Source organism: Antedon bifida, chromosome 3 (genome assembly GCF_963402885.1).
Source record: "Antedon bifida chromosome 3, ecAntBifi1.1, whole genome shotgun sequence".
NCBI classification, from domain to species: domain Eukaryota; kingdom Metazoa; phylum Echinodermata; class Crinoidea; order Comatulida; family Antedonidae; genus Antedon; species Antedon bifida.
The window spans coordinates 17504092-17526042 of record NC_136228.1 but is presented as its reverse complement, the minus strand read 5'-3'; the positions used below and the strand labels follow the sequence as shown (position 1 = coordinate 17526042).

The 21951-nt window shown below is 32.4% G+C and overlaps 1 protein-coding gene across 1 annotated transcript; it reads right to left on the bottom strand.

Moving 5' to 3' along the window:
- Nucleotides 1-885: 885 nt before the first annotated feature.
- LOC144837873 (mini-chromosome maintenance complex-binding protein-like) lies at nt 886-21850 on the bottom strand. The gene is made up of 14 exons (XM_078693176.1): nt 21695-21850; nt 20749-20834; nt 20103-20243; nt 19539-19682; nt 18367-18660; nt 17474-17574; nt 15925-16076; nt 14330-14453; nt 11974-12091; nt 7950-8115; nt 7176-7309; nt 4186-4350; nt 3222-3310; nt 886-2701 (listed from the first exon to the last, which is right to left on the bottom strand). The coding sequence occupies exons 1-14, from the start codon at nt 21750-21752 to the stop codon at nt 2599-2601; spliced, it is 1875 nt and encodes a 624-aa protein (XP_078549302.1). The 5' UTR covers nt 21753-21850; the 3' UTR covers nt 886-2598.
- Nucleotides 21851-21951: the final 101 nt, after the last annotated feature.

The following is a 21951-nucleotide window of genomic DNA, read 5'->3' as shown; positions in this document are numbered from 1 at the left end:
GATGTTTGCATTAATACTTCTTAAAGTTTAAAGAGATTTTAGTTTTCCATATATTAATGTAAAGTAGATAAATTATACAAAAAAAAACCCCTTTGATCAAAACCAGGAGTATTTTTTCTTTAGGTTCAAAAGTCATTTAGATAAAACAATTAAAGAGAATAAAATAATGTACTCACTCTCATGACTTGTGACCCAATAGACCTACATAGCACAATGTAGTCACTCTCATGACTTGTGACCCAATAGACCTACATAGCACAATGTAGTCACTCTCATGACTTGTGACCCAATAGACCTACATAGCACAATGTAGTCACTCTCATGACTTGTGACCCAATAGACCTACATAGCACAATGTAGTCACTCTCATGACTTGTGACCCAATAGACCTACATAGCACAATGTAGTCACTCTCATGACTTGTGACCCAATAGACCTACATAGCACAATGTAGTCACTCTCATGACTTGTGACCCAATAGACCTACATAGCACAATGTAGTCACTTTCATGACTTGTGACCCAATAGACCTACATAGCACAATGTAGTCACTCTCATGACTTGTGACCCAATATACCTACATAGCACAATGTAGTCACTCTCATGACTTGTGACCCAATAGACCTACATAGCTTAATTACTTGGCCTACTCAGTTTAAGCTTGATTCCCATTAAGACGCAACGCAAGGGCGTAAACGCAACGCAAGCGTGTTGACCAATGACAGGCGACAGTTCGAATAATCCATCGCTTGTGATTTGTCAACTCACTTAGGTTGCGTCTACATCCTTGCGCTGCGTCCTAGTAAGAACCAAGCTTAAGTATGTGTATTGTGTGTATACGAGTATAATAGTAAAAGAACATTTCACAAATTAAATAGACGAAAGTTATTAAGTTTTGTATTTTATTTTACGAAGCCTTTCATACTGTAACAGTACATACAATGGTTTTAGATCCTGCTGAGTTAATATTAGTGATAAAAATAGTCAGCCTACTTCTAATTAATCAAACAAGACTTAATTAACTCTAGGCTAAGATGTCCAACCCGCTGCCGACGACGCCATCTGATGGCACGTAATAGCCTTGAACTTTGTTCAAGTACATAAGATTGGCATGAATTCAACGTATCACAGATTTCATAGACTGCTAAATGAATGCTTTCTAACAATATTGAGCTAACGCTACATTCCTAAGGGTAAATGTTTCATTACATTTGAATACTGTTGTGTCATACCCAATAATCAATCACAACGCAGATTTGTGTGTAAGTTAGGTAAGGGGGAGGGGGGAGTGGAAGGGTGTACACTTCTGGAAAATTTAGTAGGTAATTCTTTTACAGTTTGTTTAAAAATTGTCAGTTAGAACTGTGCGCCAGAAAATCAAACTCTTGAAGGGGCGTGTCAAATCAGAATTTAAATGAAAGTCTTTTATGCGATTGCATATAAAATGATTAATTACCACTTAGCTATCATACAACATCAAACTAATTACTTAGTTTGCTTTTTGTTGCCCATAAACAACTTATCTTAAAAGCAGATTTAAAATTATGGTTAAGCCATTAAATGTGGCATTATTAAATAAATTGAAATAAAAAACTTAAGCATTTACTAACAGAATAAACTTTGTAATGTATCACGTACTGAACGCAAAATATAAATGTTGAAAACAACAAATTTAGATTGATTTTGAATAAATATATTTACTGTCAGGTTGACATTAAGCAGTGCACATTAATGGCTTTGTAATGGACTTTAAAGCAGTATTACCATATTCACATGTCATTTAAAAAATGTTGTTGTCATCAAACTAATTATCAACATGAAATGCAAAATAACTTTTGGTCCTTATTTGCATAATGTATGTACAGGTGCATACCAGAGTTCTTAACTTGTTATAATTAATTTCAGTATTCTTGAGAAAAATTTGTCATAGTAAATAAAAAATGTCAGTAGAAAGTCATGTTTCTGAGTGAGAGCAGAATGATTTTCTGTGGTTGGTTGGCGAGTCATTAAAACAAAGGCCATCAACCATCTTTTTTTACGCTTGTTTGTTTTTCTGGGGTTTCACATAATTTAAGGCCAAAATCAGAATTCGATTATAACAAATTGGAAAAAAAAAAACAGTTGTATTCGAAGAAATAATTAGTTAAGTTATATAAACAGTTTGAGACGTATTCTGTAAGTTAAGTTTACAATCCAAACAAGTTATAACTGTACAAATATTTTGTCTATCAATACTTTAAGTTCATTATACTAACAATAATATTGTATTAACTTAAAACGCATGTTATAAAAAGGGGAATAGTCTCTAGGATTATGACTGAAAATTGTTGTGAAAGAAAATAACACAACAATATTTATTCAAATTGGCAGAAGATCTTTCAAAACTGAACTGAACATTTTCTGAAGTTTTCTGGGGAATCAGACAATTTCGGTCATCCTAAAGATGTCTGTTTTTTTTACTGTATGTGGCCGAGTAAAAAAAACAATTACAATTGGTCAAGTACTGCATTAGTGAAGTAAGCTATGAACGGTACAATTCAATTAATTCAAAAATTGACTCACTCAATTAATACAGTTCATGTTTCATATTAACAAAATTTAACGAACAATGAGCCGATTTTTCCTGGCCGATTCAAGAACTTGCGCTCGATGCCAAAGATCTTTTGTTAGGGTTGTTTTCCCATATGACAATGATAACAATCTGAAAAAAAAAATTGAAAGAAAACAGATTCAATTTTTATGTGTACCTTTGGTTGCTTTGGAACTAAGAAAAACAATTTCTCTTATATATATATAAAAATAGTCTTGAAAAGCTTTTAAAATATTTGTTTGTATTTATAAAGTTGGAATTGAATCACGAATAAAAATGTAAAAGTATATTACTAAAATAACTGTAATATTTTCTGCAGATGCCTTAATTTGTTATTTTAAGAGCTATGATAATGCTGCTATATTTATACTGGAGGATGCTTTGAAAAATTTAAAAATTTAAGACAATAACATTTTCAAAAATATATCTTTTTAATATTTTTATTATTGATTATAGATATAGTATAAATAAACAGTTAAAAGAAACAAAACAGGATGCAAAGTTTAAGAAAAAATTTAAAAAGGAATTTCTACTACAGGTGCTATTATTTTAAAATTATAGATTATCAAAGATTACACAGTAGAACCTCTAAGGACACCTCACTACTAGGAAAACATTCTTAGAAAGTTACCTGGCTACAAGCAGCAAACAGTGAAAGTCGTCCACAGTCATATTCTCTGGATTTTGCTTACGTAACTCTACAAATTCTTCCTCAATTTCCTACGAAAACAATTTTGTACACAAATAAACAAGAATTATTTTATTCATACTGAATAAATGCAAATTTAAAACACAATGTTTGAAATTAATTTATCAAGCAAAAAACATTCAAAACTATTACACATAAATATAGTTACAAAATAAGACCAAAAAAAGAAAACATTAGGTCAATCAAAATATCAAACAGGACTATTTGTAGGGTAAGGTCTATATTCAGGTAATAATAGGGATTTTAAGCACCAGGACGGGAAGCGCTGGTTGATGGTAATTGACACTAAGCCCCGCCTAATTTTAGACTGTGCATGCCCCAATCTCTTGCCCAAATTTGGTAAGTGATAAACTGTATCTGTGCTGTCTTAAAACATCAAGATCACTCCTAAAAAAAACATTACTCTCAAATACCGCAATACATTTCTAATTTGAATTGAAATTATATAATGTCATAATGTTGTGTTTACAAAAATGAACATTTCACTACCATAGAACTGATTTCTGGAGTGTGCTTAGTGTGATGGTTATTTACCGACCGCTAGACTGAAGGAATAAAATGTCACACTCTCACTACATCCGTCTTGATGCGTAAATTCCATACTTTAAGATGAGGTATGGTTGGATACAGCGTGTAGTAGTATATTTTTATTCTTTTTCTCTAGTAGTTTTACTAGTTTTCTAAAGCTCTATGGTAGTGATATACCCAAATATGGCACATCACATTCCAATAGTGTAGAGAGAGCTTAATGAGTTAAGAATCTTTGTCTTGAAAAAGGGCTCTCTCTCTAATGGAAGTTTTGTTTCATAAGATAAAATCCCTTTTTTGTTATGGCACAGAGGCATCAAATCAAATTAAAAAAAAATCAAATGGGTCCTGATTGTACCTTTTGAATTGGTTCTGGTAGATTGTAATCCAGTTCCCGCATCAATCCTAGGTAACTTCTGATTTTTGTGAGAACAGAATCATTTAGTTTGCTCATCACATTATCAAACCCAACTGACAATTGTTCATCTGTGTGGGAGTATTCTAACTTGATATGACAGTCACTCTGAAATACAATGCATATTGATATTATTATATTCAAGGTATTCATTCATTTAACAATTAACATCATACTAGGCAGCCAAAGGCTGAAATATGAATAATTTGTGACATAAAAAACATCAAATTATTAGCTACAATAAGCAATCGACTATCAAAATAAAAAATAAGGAAAAAATGAGTAAATATTACAAAATTAATTAATAAATAGCATTCAACAACTTAACCTTATTATGTACAGTATAGATTCTTATTCTCATTTTCTTTATAAATTTTGTAAAAAAAAAAACACCATTTTTTACAGGTTTGTTACTAGAAAGTTCTACTTTTCCACAACAAGGTTGCTTTCAAATCAATTCTTCATAAAATGTTCGTAAATCATTTTGTTATTAGTCAAGTGATGTCATTTAAAACGCAAATGTACATAAATTTTCAAATCACACTGGTGACACACATTTTTATGATTTCATATTGCGGATTAACTATTGAAAAATAATGCAAATACAATTATTATTTGTCTTGCACCACTTGGTTAGCCTACATCTGTCAACACAACATGATATACTATGGTTCTACACATTTACAACAGTTTTCAAGTAATCTCAATATGAAATAATTTCACTGTCAACCCAGCCCTCAAGGGTTTTTAACTTCATTTGGAAAACAGGCTCTCTAGTTGGGTATCTTCTCTATCTCCCATTATTTTTTTTCAATACGCCTTTTTCATAAGCCTCATTTTATACTAAAATAAAGATTGTTAACTTTAGCCATGGCAATTAAGTGCGATTCTCAAATGGTACTTTACAGCGTCTGCACGTGTATGCATTTAGTATAAAAAATAAACTTAATAGCTTACATACCTACAATGTATCTCATAATACGAGTGTATGTAGAAGGTGGATCTTTTTAAAGAGAATAGAATTAGAAAAGTCATCGGTTTGAAACGTGGACTACTTATTTCCGACAGTTTTATGTATCGATAGGTTGTAATTAAATAGCAATATCACTTTGCAAAGTTAAATTAAATTTCACATAAATATAGATATATCAGACATAAATGACAGGCTCACGAAAATCTTAATAGTAAAACGTCAAAAGGCAGAAGAATTGTTTTGTACCATAGTCTACAGCATAAAACTTGATAAAAAATATTATTTTGTTAAAAATGGCACCACAGGCACATTTAAATTGCTTGACAGAATGGCATACTGAACTAGGTCACGGATCACAAACATATCGCAAAGGTTACAAAAAAATACATTAATTTAAATTTGACCTATACACACACAACTCGGTAGCAGTATTTATATTCATTTCACCACAATATCAAACTAATAATAATTAATCAAACAATATTGAGAGGATGACAATAAGCTTGTTTTCTGGTCTGGTGGTTGAATGATTACTCTCAAATAAGTAGGTCCAGTGTACACAAAATGTTTGTGTTAACTTTAAAGTGTGATATACAAGGGAATTAAGTACAGTATATTACATTATTTCTCATTATCATTCAATGTAAGCAGGTACTGTATATACATCACTAGCTTTGTATGGTTGTATGTAATTTTGTTTATTTGCTTTATGTACACACATTCCAACTTTAAATAGCTACGTCATAAAAGCTTAAAATATTAAGTTGTATATATATCTATATGGGCCAAAATAGCACGTCCTCTGTCACTCTCTGTATTTTGTTTGTTGTTTAAATTCACACCTTCAACAAAATGCAAAAAGATAACAAAAGTGAAAGAAAGAGTTCAAAATAACTAAAAATACCTTTGATCAAGAAGGCTTGTGACCAACTAAGTAATTGTTGGCATGACAAGCTAATGACAATTGAATTCTTGTTCATGAAAAAATATCATAACTACTGTGTGTGTATTTTGCAGTTATTTAAGTCGTTTTCATTGAAAATCTATTAGGAAATTGTATTTTTATTCACTAAAAAATCGACATTCTTTATGGCGCTTTTGTGAACAAACCACTAGTCCGAATGATGTCATGTTTGGTACCTATCTGTTCAAAAATAACAACCTAAGGGGCTAATCTGTGTCAATACTTCATTTTGGTACACAAAATGAAAATTTCCTGAGCTAGAAGGTATGTTTTCATTAATAACTCTTCATATAAAAACCCAATTTTCATAAGACTCATTTTAAAGCTTATTAAATATAAATTACGAACATGTAAAAATATTAAAAAACTAGAGGGTACTCCGAGAGTACAAACCACCTACTGTAAAATTCCCTTACATAAAATGTCCCCGGAAAATATATATATTTAAAAAAAATTTTTTTTTATTAGTTGTAAGTGTAAATAGGCTAACTGCACACTACAAAGTTGTGGATGAGAGTTTGGTGTAATGGTTATGTATCCAGCCTCTCACAGCTGAGATCGCTGGTTCAAGTCCTGCTGAGGTGTTTTTTTTTTATTATTTTTTTTTTTGGACCTTGATCTTTGACCCTGACCCTTCAAAATTTAACCACAATTATATGATGAGTCATTGGTCTTTGTGGCTAAGTATGGTGAGAATCGGATAAAAACTGTGGTCTCTAGGCAGTAAAATAGTTTTTTGTTAGTTGTGACCTTGACCTATGACCTCTTCCCTTCAAATTCGAAATCGTCCGAGCTTTTGGGGCATAGATCATTGTGGCCAAATTTGGTGAGAATCGGATAAAAACTGTGGCCTCTAGGCTGTTCACAGACAGACACACAGACACACACACAAACATACAGGGGTGAAAATATAACCTCCTTGGCGGAGGTAATAATTATTATCCCTGACACTACGCCGATTTTGGTTTTAAAAAAAACCAAAACAATAAAACATACCGGTAACATTGACTTTGCCTCTGATAGAATGAGCAGAACAAGGTTTGTTGGAAAATCAGCTGTATGGAAGTTGAAGTCATACTGTAGCTTCTGCCAGGTGATAGCATTTCCTAAGGCCTTTAGGTTTTCAATGCCTACACATGAATATAAAACAAACAATTTTACTAAGTATTATTTGATTTCAAGAAAAATGAAATTATTTTTTGAAACACAAACATTATTTTTCATGTTTGCTATAGGTGTTTAAAAAAAAATTAAAGTTAAGTTAGAATATTCATTCAAATAAGGTAGATGTTCACCCATATTGACTCAAGGACAAATATATGGGTTGGTTGATTATACCCAATACTCATGGATTTGCTGGGTAGGACAACCAACTTTAAAGTCTTCCGCCCACCCAAAAACTAATATTTCAAGTCATGCGCATCATCTTTCAAATTTCCAAAAATGCATACTAAAATGTTTTCGAGTGAGTAGCCAATCGCATGGGACTGAAACTAGTCAACCGGATAATCAATGCACAATAATAATATATTTTTTGTGTGAAAACATGTGATATGTACTGTACTTTCCTAGACCGAAATTCTGAGCTGAAGTATTACACGTATGAAATGCCTTATGTGCCAAAATATTTTCTTTTTAACAAATGTATATGTAAAAATAAAAAGATTAAACTGAACATTGATTACATCATCAAAACACAATTTTAAAAAAAATAAAATAAAAATATACAAAAAAACTAAGGAATGATGATGACATGCATTTGGGCCTTACCCTTTTGATCCAACTGCCCTGGTTCAAGTACAGTTTCATCAATTATTACGTGGGTTTTTTCCGTTAGTTGTAGCATTCCGCTCTTTAACCGATGCTCTGAATAATCTTTCTTAGGGGTGAACCGTAATGTATTCATGTTTTTTAACGTCATCGGAAGGAAGTGCGACTGAAAGAAAAAATTAATGACATGAAGTGAAGATAAATAAATATTTTCTGTGACACCATTAAAACAAATTCTTGGAAAAATAATGTGATGAACCTGGCAATTGTAGGATTTGATAGTGTTTTCTACCTTAGAGTCTATTTAATTACCATTGAACTATTTATTTAAATTGTAGAGTAGGTTAATAATTCAACTGAGACAATGAAGCGGTCTCAAAATGTAAGAAATCAAAAGATATAACAACAACAATTTATTTGGAAGCTACACTTTTGAAACAGTAGAAGACTTGAGTGAAAGAAAGTGTATTCAGAAAGAATTAATAATATAGATATCCCAAATATAAAAATGGAAAACAAATTTGAAAAGTAAACTTAAGAAATGATCTGCTGCTGTGTGGAAACTGCATTTTATATCTATTGAAACAATTTTGAATCAAATATTTCCAAATGTTTCTAGCTAAGAGTTCTTAGTTGGAATGATATTTAACCTCTCTAATTTGTGACCTATATTTGAAAATTCCATTCATTCCGTTTCATTTTCTGTATACAGATTTGGTGAACTTCATATTTGAACTATTAAAGCTATTGTTCTTATTTGAAATAAAAGCAATATTCTTAAAGCAGTAGCGAATACAAAACATTGACAAAAATCAATACTTTATTCTTTAACATTTGAAATATTTCAGTAGCAAAGTAAATATTAGAAAGCTATCAAAATCTAAAATTAATCAAACTTAGGAGTCATGTTTCAATATTAGACTCATCAATTTGGTTTTACTATTTCAAATTGATATGTACATGAAAAATAAATGTTTAAATTTATCTTAATAGTGGTGATAAATGTACAATTCGCAACTAAATACCAGATTTACTATTTGAAAGCCAATATTTACAATTTAGAATTGAAATTTTCAAGACGTCAACAATTACAGTAAGATCAGTTACAAAAACATCTTATATATATATCTTTTTCAATCATTTTTTTACAAAGCAGTGTGTTTCAACATGTCATGTCATACTCATGTCATAAATTACTTCACAAAATTAATAAAATAAAACGCAAATATGAGTTGATTTCCTCCATGATTAAGCGCTATTGAAATGATCAGATTCTCTGAATCAAATATATTAAAAGAAACATAAAAAAGACCACAACAGTATTTTTTTTATAGGTAGTTTTAGAACTTAATAGAGGTTGTACTGTAGCCATAAACAGAAGAGCCAATAAGAAAGGTGTCCCCTTAATAGAGGTTCTACTGTAGCCATAAACAGAAGAGCCAATAAGAAAGGTGTCCCCTTAATAGAGGTTCTACTGTAGCCATAAACAGAAGAGCCAATAAGAAAGGTGTCCCCTTAATAGAGGTTCTACTGTAGCCATAAACAGAAGAGCCAATAAGAAAGGTGTCCCCTTAATAGAGGTTCTACTGTAGCCATAAACAGAAGAGCTAATAAGAAAGGTGTCCCCTTAATAGGGGTTGTACTGTAGCCATAAACAGAAGAGCCAATAAGAAAGGTGTCCCCTTAATAGAGGTTGTACTGTAGCCATAAACAGAAGAGCCAATAAGAAAGGTGTCCCCTTAATAGAGGTTCTACTGTAGCCATAAACAGAAGAGCCAATAAGAAAGGTGTCCCCTTAATAGAGGTTGTACTGTAGCCATAAACAGAAGAGCCAATAAGAAAGGTGTCCCCTTAATAGGGGTTGTACTGTAGCCATAAACAGAAGAGCCAATAAGAAAGGTGTCCCCTTAATAGAGGTTCTATTGTAGCCATAAACAGAAGAGCCAATAAGAAAGGTGTCCCCTTAATAGAGGTTCTATTGTAGCCATAAACAGAAGAGCCAATAAGAAAGGTGTCCCCTTAATAGAGGTTGTACTGTAGCCATAAACAGAAGAGCCAATAAGAAAGGTGTCCCCTTAATAGAGGTTCTACTGTAGCCATAAACAGAAGAGCTAATAAGAAAGGTGTCCCCTTAATAGAGGTTGTACTGTAGCCATAAACAGAAGAGCCAATAAGAAAGGTGTCCCCTTAATAGAGGTTGTACTGTAGCCAAAAACAGAAGAGCCAATAAGAAAGGTGTCCCCTTAATAGAGGTTGTACTGTAGCCATAAACAGAAGAGCCAATAAGAAAGGTGTCCCCTTAATAGGGGTTGTACTGTAGACATAAACAGAAGAGCCAATAAGAAAGGTGTCCCCTTTATAGGGGTTGTACTGTAGACATAAACAGAAGAGCCAATAAGAAACAAATGTTATTGTGAAAATTCAAATTTCTTTTTGTAAAAAATGAAAATATATAACTGTCGAAATTCATTTGAAGGACAAAAATAAGACAAAACAATAAAGTAATGAATAATGACATCTGCACTGAAAATGGAACATTTTTTACATTGTTGTAATTTTTTCATAATGCAATTAAAGTTAAAAAATGCTATTATGAGATTCTGACAAGCAAAACACATAACATTAACATGAAAAGGAATTTTAATTGAATTGAGTAATATATGGATTTTGTACGTGAAATTTGTTTGCTTTTAAAATCCTGTAAGTCGCATCCAAAAGGTTATGTAAAGTAATTATATCATTTGATTTGTTATTAATAAATGTCAAGTTATAAAATTACAATCCGTATCATATCACATAAAATAATCAGAAAAAGCTGATAGCCAATTTTCTTTTGGTCATTTTTTTTTTGAAGAGGAAAACATTTTAGTTACAGGAAAAAGAAAATTGACAGAGTGAATTGAAATGTAATACAAGTGTCAAAATGAGAAAGGTTATTTCCTGCGTAGTATTGATATTGTATTTGGTAATCTAGTACCTCTTTCACATTGCCCAGTAAACTCTGGAGATGACACACACCAGGGCATCAACACCGGCATTTGTATGGCGTGTGTAAAAACCCCAGAGTTTTTATAGGCATTTTCAGTTGCTTTTTTGGTTTTTGTTTCTTTTTAGGGGTTGGTATTCGACGAGTTCTTTTACTTCTTTTTCCAATCCCTGAAACAGTTCTTATTTATTGTTACCATTTAAGTTATAATGTATACTTCTTTTATTTCTTGAACTGTTTCTAAATAAATGTTGAATAAATTAGTGTATAGGCGATGTGAAATGTGAATTTTGTTTTCGTTCCTAAATAAGGGTGACTAAGCAAGCCTCATGACAAGATTAAGTGTGGTTCCCAATATCGATGCAACGCAGCGATGTATTGACGCAAGGTGTGAGTGGAAACCGACAGCGCAACAGTGCTGCAAACATTGCAGGTTTGATTTAATGCGGGTGGGGGGGCAACACAGTTATTGGAATAGTATTTTCTTACGTTGCGTAGGTTGCATTACGTTGCATCACTAGTGGGAACCAAGCTTTAGTGTAAACACACGTCTGCTAATGAGAATACAGAACATTTCATGGCGAGACCATAAAACAAAGGCTCTAATATCATTCTTAGTCTCTCAATCACTGCTATCGAGCAAAAGATCAGGTAATCTCAGACATAATGTCTGTCTTGGGGTACAATTAAGACCAATGAATTACGTTGACTGTGTTGCAAGAGATACCAACGAATTTACCTACCAAATCAAATGATAAACAAAGCACTGTGGCGTGGCATTGTGAACTCCATCTCAAATGTATCCACTTGATGATGAGTTTAAACAATGCAAACCAGTCCTTTGGCATACCTCACAAGAGTGCTCAACAAATGCGTTGTATATTCTCAATTATTCTGTCGTTTGCTATAAAATTTGATTTATTTATCTATTTTTACTTTGTATTTTGTTGTAGATTTTTGCTAATATCATAATGTTTATTGGACAAATAATGTATTATCACAATTGATAGTGTTGAATAAATATTAGAAAGCACAAACCTTGGTTACGATAGTCTGCAATAAGGTGTTTATTTTGATAGGAAGGCAACTACTTGCCCGACAACCGCTGATATTCAATGCAAACTTTCCCAATGACAGCATCTCTCGTCTTGCGTACCTGATTAGAAAAAAAACAAAGGTAGTTGCAATTAGTAATACAATATTTTAGGAATGTATATTATTATTAATATTTAAAAGTAGCTTTTAATTGTTAAAAAAATAATAAAACACAATTTATAGTGCTAAAATGTACATTTTGCTTACTTACAGTGTATACACAAAAAAGCAAAAGAAATCATCCGAACTGAAACAATGCTCAATTATAACAATTGCAAAGGTTATGTTTCTGTTTGTTTTTATATGCAAACAGTATATTCACTTTCTCAGTAAAATCTTTACAATATTAAACTAAAATGTGAACTTAGTTGACATGCGAGTGTAGAATTTTAGTGAGTTTTTGATATCCTAACATGTATTTGAACTGGAAAGCTTTATGGTTCAAGAAATTAATTTCCAATGAGACTTTCATCTTTTTACGCAAACATGTACATACACTTTTGAACCACATTCACAATTATATTATACATTTTCAGATGATATTAATGATAGTAAAGAATTGGAAAAAAAAATTGTCTATCTCTAAAGATTTGTAAAATCCCAATAGTTCTATAATGAGCATTTAATTTGTATTTAAGGTCAATTGATGATACGAAAGGTCAAATCAAAAGTTCACTACACAGCATTTACAGCCAGAGGATAAAATCAATTTATACATATTTAAACTGATTTTGAAAATAATCATTACCCTACAAAAAGCTTATTTAACACTTTGACTGCAAAACACAGAGATCTACGCAAATCACATAGGCGTATAATTAACAAAAAAACAAGTTAAATTACATTTCCATTTTTATGCCATTGTATAAATTGTGGGGGTGTTTAAAGAAAGAAACAACTTGTTTTTTAAGTTGATGCAACTACTGTACATTATTTTTGTCATGGAAATTGAACAGAAGATTTTGTACATAATTTATTAAGACGATTTTATCATACTGTTTTACTTTCAATGTATATACAGTACATTGACTGCCTGTTTATATGCGCTACTAAATAAGAATGAACTATTATTAGTATTTTAACATATGCACACAAACACTTTAATAAGAAGATTATAAATAAAATTCATTATTTTTATAGTCAGTCTTGTTAACTAAAAAAAAACCAATGTATAAGCAGGTACTAGAATTTACATAACAATCTGCAGAAGACAATGTGGTAATGCTATGTAGAACTAAAATGATGAGTCGGCAATAATAGCAAGGAAAAAAAAAACATGTAGAGGCCATGAGTTGAAAAGGACCCCAGGTGATAATAAAAAGACCAAGAAAATGAATAGCAAAGATTTGATGCCAATCAATGCTATACTGATTCTAATATATTACCACTTAGGGACTGCGTTAGATGTTCACACACATTTTCGCTTTTGATACACGAGATATAAATCAAATGTGAAACGCCTGCCAATGTAATGTTTCATCTCCACAAAAACTAATGCGATCCAAAATCTAATTGTAATCTAGAGGGCAACACATATGATTGTTAAGCACAGGTGTTACAATTTGTAATTACGTATAATTGACCCATCACAATTTTATACAGTTTGAAACACAACATACTTATATAAATACATTTTTGGCCAATTACTATAGTATTAAAATTCGTACTAAAATTCGGAATACTTATTAAACAATGACTGTATTAAAAAAAACAAATAGAAAAACAATATTGCCACAAATATGTATATGTGTCTCTTGCAGGTGACAAACCAAAGACTGTAGAGGTGTTTTAAAAACATTTCTGCACTTGTAAAGCCCATGGGTTTCTTTTTTAGGTCTTGGATAGGCTTCTTTACGAGATTAATTTTGTTGATCAAATGTGATCAAAACAATATTTTGAACAGTTTTGGAAAACAATAAAATGTATATATAAATCCAAAGGCAAATTACTGAAAAAATGACAATGCTGTGGGTATCAGTGGCTGGATCTCAATGGAGATACAAAAAAAAAAGCGAAAAGCTAAATCAAAACGATAAAGTAAAACAGCCAGAAAAGTTAGCAGAGCTTTCGGGCAAAACTAGCCCTTCATCAGTGCAAGTGATATATGTATATATAGATATAAACTCATCTTACATCGTTAGTTTGCACAACAAGTATCTGGCATTCAATCAGCCAACTAACTCTGACATCATTCAAATAGGCTTCTTTTTTCAAGGTTACTTTGGCAAACCAAAGAGGGGCTTCTTTTCGGTATTTGAAAATAATGCCAATTTATTCATTCCCTTTTTGTCATACTTACACGTTGGACAGAAGATGAAGTAAGAGATATTCTCCAGCTAATTCATCTCCTCCTAAAACGTCCGCAAACATGGAACACAGATTACTTCTAACCACCTCTGAATGGGCTTTCATTGTTTCTAAAACTATCAACGAGAAATAAATGTACTTGTGGTTAATACATACATACATTTGTTTCATCATGTTTGTAATATACAAACTTATGATGATTATCTATAGGCTAAAGTTAACATAACAAAACCAAACATCTATCGATCAATCAATATAATAAGAGTTTTTTTATGAAAAGTTACACCAGAACAAAACCCACATAACTGCATTTAGTTTTTGGCTGGATGATAGGAGGCAACAATTCTGGAAAGGCAGAGACCCAACCACATGTCTGCATACTTTGATGCTAGAATGGAATTGCACTTTTCTTTATTTATTACAATGTTTACCAATTACCAAAACCAGAACAAAACCCACATAACTGCATTCTGTTTTTCAGAAATTTAATAAATTTATTAAACAAGGCAAAAGGGAGAAAGCGCAATTCCATTCTATCATCGAAGTATGCGGACATGCGTATGCGTTTGAGTCTCAGCCTTCCCGGAATTGTTGTAAAATCTAGTAAAAGCATTAGAAAATAGCAGATATGAACGAAAAACAATGATTAAAAGATAAATGCCTATTCAAGCTTATTGCCTCTAAACCCTAAATTTGTATTATGAAACATAATTATATTGAGATATAACTTTTAGCTTAAAGCAACAGTGTTCTTAAATTTAAAACACACATTGACAAAATGTTTTGGTAAATAATACAAACAAGGACATTCCCAATTTATTTATTACAATGTCACTAATTGTAATTTACAAATTGCCAATCAACCAAAATAGCCTGGATAATTAGCAGGTTTATAACAATGAGTTTGGTTAATACACTGTAAAATGTCAAAATATTCAATAGGCTTAATTTACTAAAGAAATCAAAGGTAATTGTTATTACTATAAATATTTTGTTATTTTTGCATCAAGTAGAAAATGTTTTTTTACAAGTGTACAAAAGATACTCATCAAACAGCTTTGTAGTCCAACACAAGTGAGTGGCCGAGCGGAAAGACAGTAGAACCGTAATTACGTAGCCATAACATCATAAGGAACCTATAAACTGTAGGTCCAGTGTACACATCTAGCTCATGCACTTTAAAGAACCTAGTACATCTTTCGAAATGAGTAGAGGGTTACTCCGATGTACTAGCTCACACAACCACTGTCACACGCATTGTGACCCGATTTATTTGTTCAAATTCAATGTTCTTGGTTGTACTTGTTCAAGGAATTTAATCATGTACCCTTTGGGCGAGTAGAGAGGCTTATTTCAAAGTAGCTCTTAATTTCAATACTTTGAATTGAATTTTTTAATAGTTTATCCATTTTTAAATCTAAAATTGTAAAAGTTGTTTAAATGTTTATTGTATTCTGGTAGAGAATTTGATTTTGGGAAAATTTAGTGCAACCTATGCAACTGGATTTGCACAGGTAAAGATACCAGATTAGAAAGTCTACAGCACAACCAAATAGGTGTAAATTACGGTGGATAATTGTGCTTTACCTGATGTAGCAGCCAAGTTAGCAGGCAGAAGAGGATTTGAATGTGCAAGTTTATTGGCGATGAGTACATGTAGTCTTGGTACCAGAGATGGAGGAGGTGAATGAACTCTTTGCTCTTCAGTTACCATACTGTCTTCTCCACCAAATGAAGAACTATAATAAAACAAAATATTCATAAACTATAATAGAAATAAATAGAAACTGTTAATTATGCACTGCCGACCATTAGGAATACATGAAGCTTGCGTTTGGCTCCCTTGATTCAGTATGTAAATTAATTTAATATTAAGGTGTATTCAGGGCATAAACTTATTACTACTACTTTATAAATGTAAATTTTGACTTAAATACATAATGAAGTGTCATGATTATTTGAATGAATGATTTATAAATGAAGGAAAGAAATCAATGGTGTTACAGAGACAAATAAAATCTATAACTAGAACTATCTAAATGAAAATTATGTTAGTTGCTCAGATAGTTTGGAAATGCTGTTTTAAATAATGTCATGAACTATACATAGAAAATTCCGAAAGAAAGAAAAGGTCACACAAACATGTTCTCCTTCACTAATACACAATCAACGCTAATTTTGTATATTTGAGTATTTTTGTTACTAATTAGACAATATGTGGCCTCTTCAATATGCGATAAAGTCATAAACAAAATCTGCAAGCAGTTCACACATAGCCACTAACCGTTTACCCAGATAAAAAAATGTCAAGGTCAGGGTGTCCGTTCACACGCACATTCTAGATCCAGATACTAACAAAAACTGATGTCATTTTACAGGAAGATACTTATTTTGAAGCGAACCCTGTGTGTAGGCCTAGCTATACCGTCATACGGCATTGAAACACTGGTTCTTGTCAGATCACCAAAGTTAAGCAATGTTGGGCCAGGTTGCATTCTGAATGGGAGCTGTATATACCGGAGAGTGATGGTGTAATAATAATATCAGACTAGCATGTAATAGGCATTGGTTTGAGCCTATCTGTACCATACTAACTGTATCCTTAGGCAAGATTTACTCTCATTGCCTCATCCTTCGGATGGGACATAAAGCCGTTGGTTCCATGTACTTAACAGTGCACGTTAAAGAACTACACTACCACACTATTCGCACAGAGTAGGTGATTGTCTCCCGGTGTGCTAATCTGGTAGGCGCTGCACTGCTGGCTGCCGTGGGTCCGTGGAGGGCCTAATCCGAATTTCCTCAGTTTCCAGTTAAGTTTGAGGACAAATATTAATACCTTTACTATAGTGCTAAAGGTTAGCTCCTGATCTGGATTAAAGTCCGCTAGTGTGAACCAGGCCAGGGGTTTCGAATAAACTCCCCTTGTTTGCCGTCGTTCCCTTTTCAGAGTCTAGTAGCAGCTGAAGTGATGATAAATAGGCCTTAATAGCCTGGCTCATGATATGTTTAAATCGCCTTTTATAAAAACCCTAATATTAAAATCATCAATATAACACAGAATTTGAGCTCTGCAATTACAAGCTGTAATTGTAGTAATAAATAATTAAAAGTCATGAATTGTAATCATACTTACATCTCTCCTGAGTTAGTATCGCTGAGTGCTGGGTCAACTGATAATATTCCTACAAACTCTATCACATCATTCACTTTAAATCCCTCAAAATTGTCATAAATCTGAAAAGAAAAAAATATAAACAAATATAGGTGAAAGTAGTATTTGGAAATTGTCTATAACAATCATTAACACAAATAATATAGATTAGATAAGCCAAGAAACTCATATTGCATTTTAATGTGTGGTTGAATGATGTAGTTGTAATCAATAAATCAAAAAGTAATCATCTAATGGTACTAAAACTGTATGCAGAAATTACAAATTTGAAATTTAAACTTATGCAGTGGATGAAAAACATAATTTTAAATTAATAAACATTATCAGATTGAGTATTCTATTTGTCTCCATTTAGCAATTTATAATGGACGTACTTATTCGGTATAAAACAAGGGCAAACTTGAGTTTAAATATACAACAAAGAAAGTAATACAGTAATACATTTGAATTACTCCATTTATATAGATTAGAAATACTGTTTATCTGCCTGCTCCTTTATATGCTTAAAACATTTTTATTGAGGGCGCTTTTGATAAAAACAGGAATCCATATGTACAGTGTTGAAACAATTTTAATTTCATTTTAGTAGTTTTATTATTCATTAATAGTTTGTACTGTTAACAGCTGGTTTTAGAATAGGCCTCTCATAAGAGTGTAAGTAAATGTACAGCTTTATATTTATATGATATATAGATGATGCTCTTATAAATTAAATTACAATTTTTTCATAGTTAAGTTTTCACAAGAGAGAGTAATAATTCATTGCCATATTTTATGCCTTTCGAGTTGTGGAAAAAAAATCATTTTATAATTTGTTCCATATAAAAGTGAATGCAATAACAAATTAAACATACTTTAACAAGACAAGCTGGGCCATTTTCATCTGCAAGTGGAAAATTAAGATCTTGAATGTGGCCAGTTATTCCTTTCACTTCATCTCCCTTTTCTTCATCTTTCTTTGCTTTTTTTTCATCATTAGCATCTCCGGCCGCTGACTCATCTTCCATGGGCAAGGCTGGACTAGCTTTTGTTGAAAGATCCAGACCACAACCGGACGACATGGTCAGTTGGTCCTCATCAAGTCTTCTCTTGGGTCGAGAGTTATGACAAGTAGTGGACTGCTTACATTTGCTTTGATCCGCATAAATCTGTCAGTTTTCATTAAGAAAAACAACAATTTGATTTTTCTTTTTGTATCCATAAAAGAAACATTCTTAATTATTATTTTACTTGTACAAGGCAATGTTGTGATTTAATAATTGAACTATTAAGGTCTTGATGGCAGAAAAGGACATTTCAAGTACTGTATTTTAAAATTGAGAATCAAGACTAAAGGTTCCCACCAGGACACAACACAAGCACAGCGTAATTTGACTAACTACGACATGATGGATCAACTTAAACTGTTTTGTGATTGGTCAACTCGTGCCTACATCGTTATGTTGCATCCAAGTGGGAACCAGGCTTTACATACAGTAGATACTAACAGGGCAGTTTTACTTACTTATCAGCCAAAGCTAAGGTTTTGGGCTATTCTGGAAAATATTTTTTTTAAAGATGTATTGTCTCCCTGAAAACATTTTTTTTTTAAAGTTTTTGTTGAATATGCCATTTTAATGTCACATAATAGTTATTCACTTTGACCAAAAATTGGATGTGATTAACATTATTAAAACTGCGAAATGGTCTATTCAATGTCTTTTTAAGTTAATCTTCATTTTTCATGTTTTTGGGGGACAATATATCTTTAAATAAAAATGTCATTAGAATAAAGTAGTGATTTTTTTCTCTTCAAATTTAATTTCATTGAGTGCTTTTTTTCTTCAATTTAAAAATAAGATTGTAGTATCTCAATAAAATGTCAGCTGACGTATAAAAAGTAATAAAATCATTGAGATGATTAATTTGGAAATGCTGTCGCTCACAGCTAGGAAGCCAACTACAATTAAAGAATTGCATAACAATTCAAAACTGTTCATAATAACTGACAACCATGGAGAGTAAAAAAAATACCAAAAAAGGATACATTTTTGACCCATTGATTTTCACCGGGTAGAGGTACACAATAAAGCGTCTGGCGATCCATCGGCACTGTGGTGGCAGCATTCATGTCGATATGCTGATGTGTAGAACATTCTGCTATATCTCTGTACATTCCACATTTTAATTCCTGTATAAAAAAAATACAAAAATCTGCTGCATTTGTATTTTTATTATCTTTTTTGATTATATAGTTTTTAAACTATTTATTTGTACATGTGTTTGATATTGTTATCAGTGACTAGTAAGGTAAATTTCAAGAGTTTGATCAAACTAGTTATGTAGGAAAATTAATAAAATATACAGCCATACTTGCAGTAGCAGTACCTAGTAGAAGATAGATGAGCATGGAGATGTACGCCTCTGGTCTGTAATTTATGTATTGGAAAGCGAGTGGTAAAAGTACCTAGTAGAAGATAGATGAGCATGGAGCTGTACGCCTCTGGTTTGTAATTTATGTATTGGAAAGCGAGTGGTAGAAGTATCTAGGCTTAGTAGAAGATAGATGAGCCAAATCTTTGTACACTCAGATTATAATGCATATACTTACCTTTTGACCAGAATTTTTGTCTATGATTTCATAAGCTCCGATATAGAACTCTGGATCAAACATATCTTGAATCATACAGCGAAAACGAACCAGCATATTTGTTTTGAGATCATGTAGTGGTACATCATTCAATGAAGGTATCTATATAATCATATATACATTTTAAATGTATAAGATATAAGACATTTTAAGATATGGATGCAGTTTTTCTTGATGGAAAGATTGTGCACAGGTGGATTCAATTGGCACCCATCTCTACCTCCACACCCCCTTTTATAAATTTTGAAAAATAACTTGTAAAAGATAGAACATTAAGTTTAAATTCATTTTAACAGGTTTAGGCCTTTGGAATCCTATTCTAAATCCTGAATCTGCCACTGGTGTGTTTATATATGGCCCTTTTAAACTGTGAGCAAACAACATGACTCATTTCAACAAGTTTTATTTATTATTTAAAATAAAATATAGCAACTGATTTGGGTTAATTTGATGTGGAATTCATTGATGAGTTTTACTTACCACACTGGGATAAATCTTACTCTGTTTACTTTGGCCTGCGTCGGGGGTTTGACCTTGGTTGGTTACACAAGTCAGGAGTATTAATATTTTGTCTCGCTCATGCTATGATTAATTAATGAAGACTTACCCAAAGCAGAGAATCGGGATTCTCTAAGCGCTGTCCAAATGTCTTTGATACCCTGTTCGTCATTGTATTCAAATCATTATCTTCAGCTGTAATAATAAAAAATAAGCAGAAAAGCATGAATGAGAATAAAAGCTAGCTATAAGTATAATATGTCTTAAATAATAATATTTTTTAGTAGGCCTAGTAGAATCCATTCATTGTGTTGTTCCCATTTGGCCTTCTTTATCGTCGGGGAGGATGTAAGAGAACAATATTATCATTACATTATTTACTAGCTAGCTAGGCCTACGTACTAGCTAAGTAGTAATAGGACCAGGCCTCCTCCAGCAGCTCTATCTCCTAGTTAGTCTAGCTAGCTAGCCATCTGGCTCTGCCACTCCATTCTTATCTGGCGCCGGCTCAAAGGCAAACCCGTCGATCTTCAACCAGCAAATCATTTATCCAACACCAAACACGCACTGATACTTACAAGTTCTCATATGTGACGAGAACAACTAGGGATTGGAACAAACTACCTCCAAATATACAGAACATTGAAGAAACTGAATCTTTCAAGGAAGCATTAAAGGAACACTTAAAAAACATATCACCTGAAACCAGAGACTAAATAACAAAGACCCCGCATGCGCACAAACCCTGCTTGTTTTGATCCTTAAGGATCGTTAAGCAGTAACCGAAAGAAGAAGAAGAAGCTAGGCCTACTGTAGTAGTAGGCCTAACTAGGCTAGCTACTACTAGTAATAGGCTAGCCTAGCTAGAGTTACAGAGTAGGTTGGCCTAAACCCAGCCAGGCCTAGCCTAGATTAGAACCTAGGCCTAGGAGGCTAGGCCTACTACTACTTTACTAGGAGGGCCAGGCCTACTAGTACTAGGCCTACTAGTACTAGGCCTAGGCTAGCTAGGCTAGGCTATCCTAAAAAGTAAGTTCATAAAGGTTAATTCCTACCGAATAAATTTTGGACAGTTGATAATGGATTACTTTGCCAATCAGTAATCCCAGGCATTTTAAAAGTTGTAATATTGTTTTATTTTTATTTAATATGAGGAGGTACGCTTCTATCAACTCCCCAAACTCTGTTCGGAGCGCTGGAAAGTTGTTGGCGCGAAAATATTCACATGTTTGTTGTCCCCCTTTAAATTACACACCTGACTGATTTTAAAACAGTATTATAATTATTGTAAATACAATTAACTATAATAGTC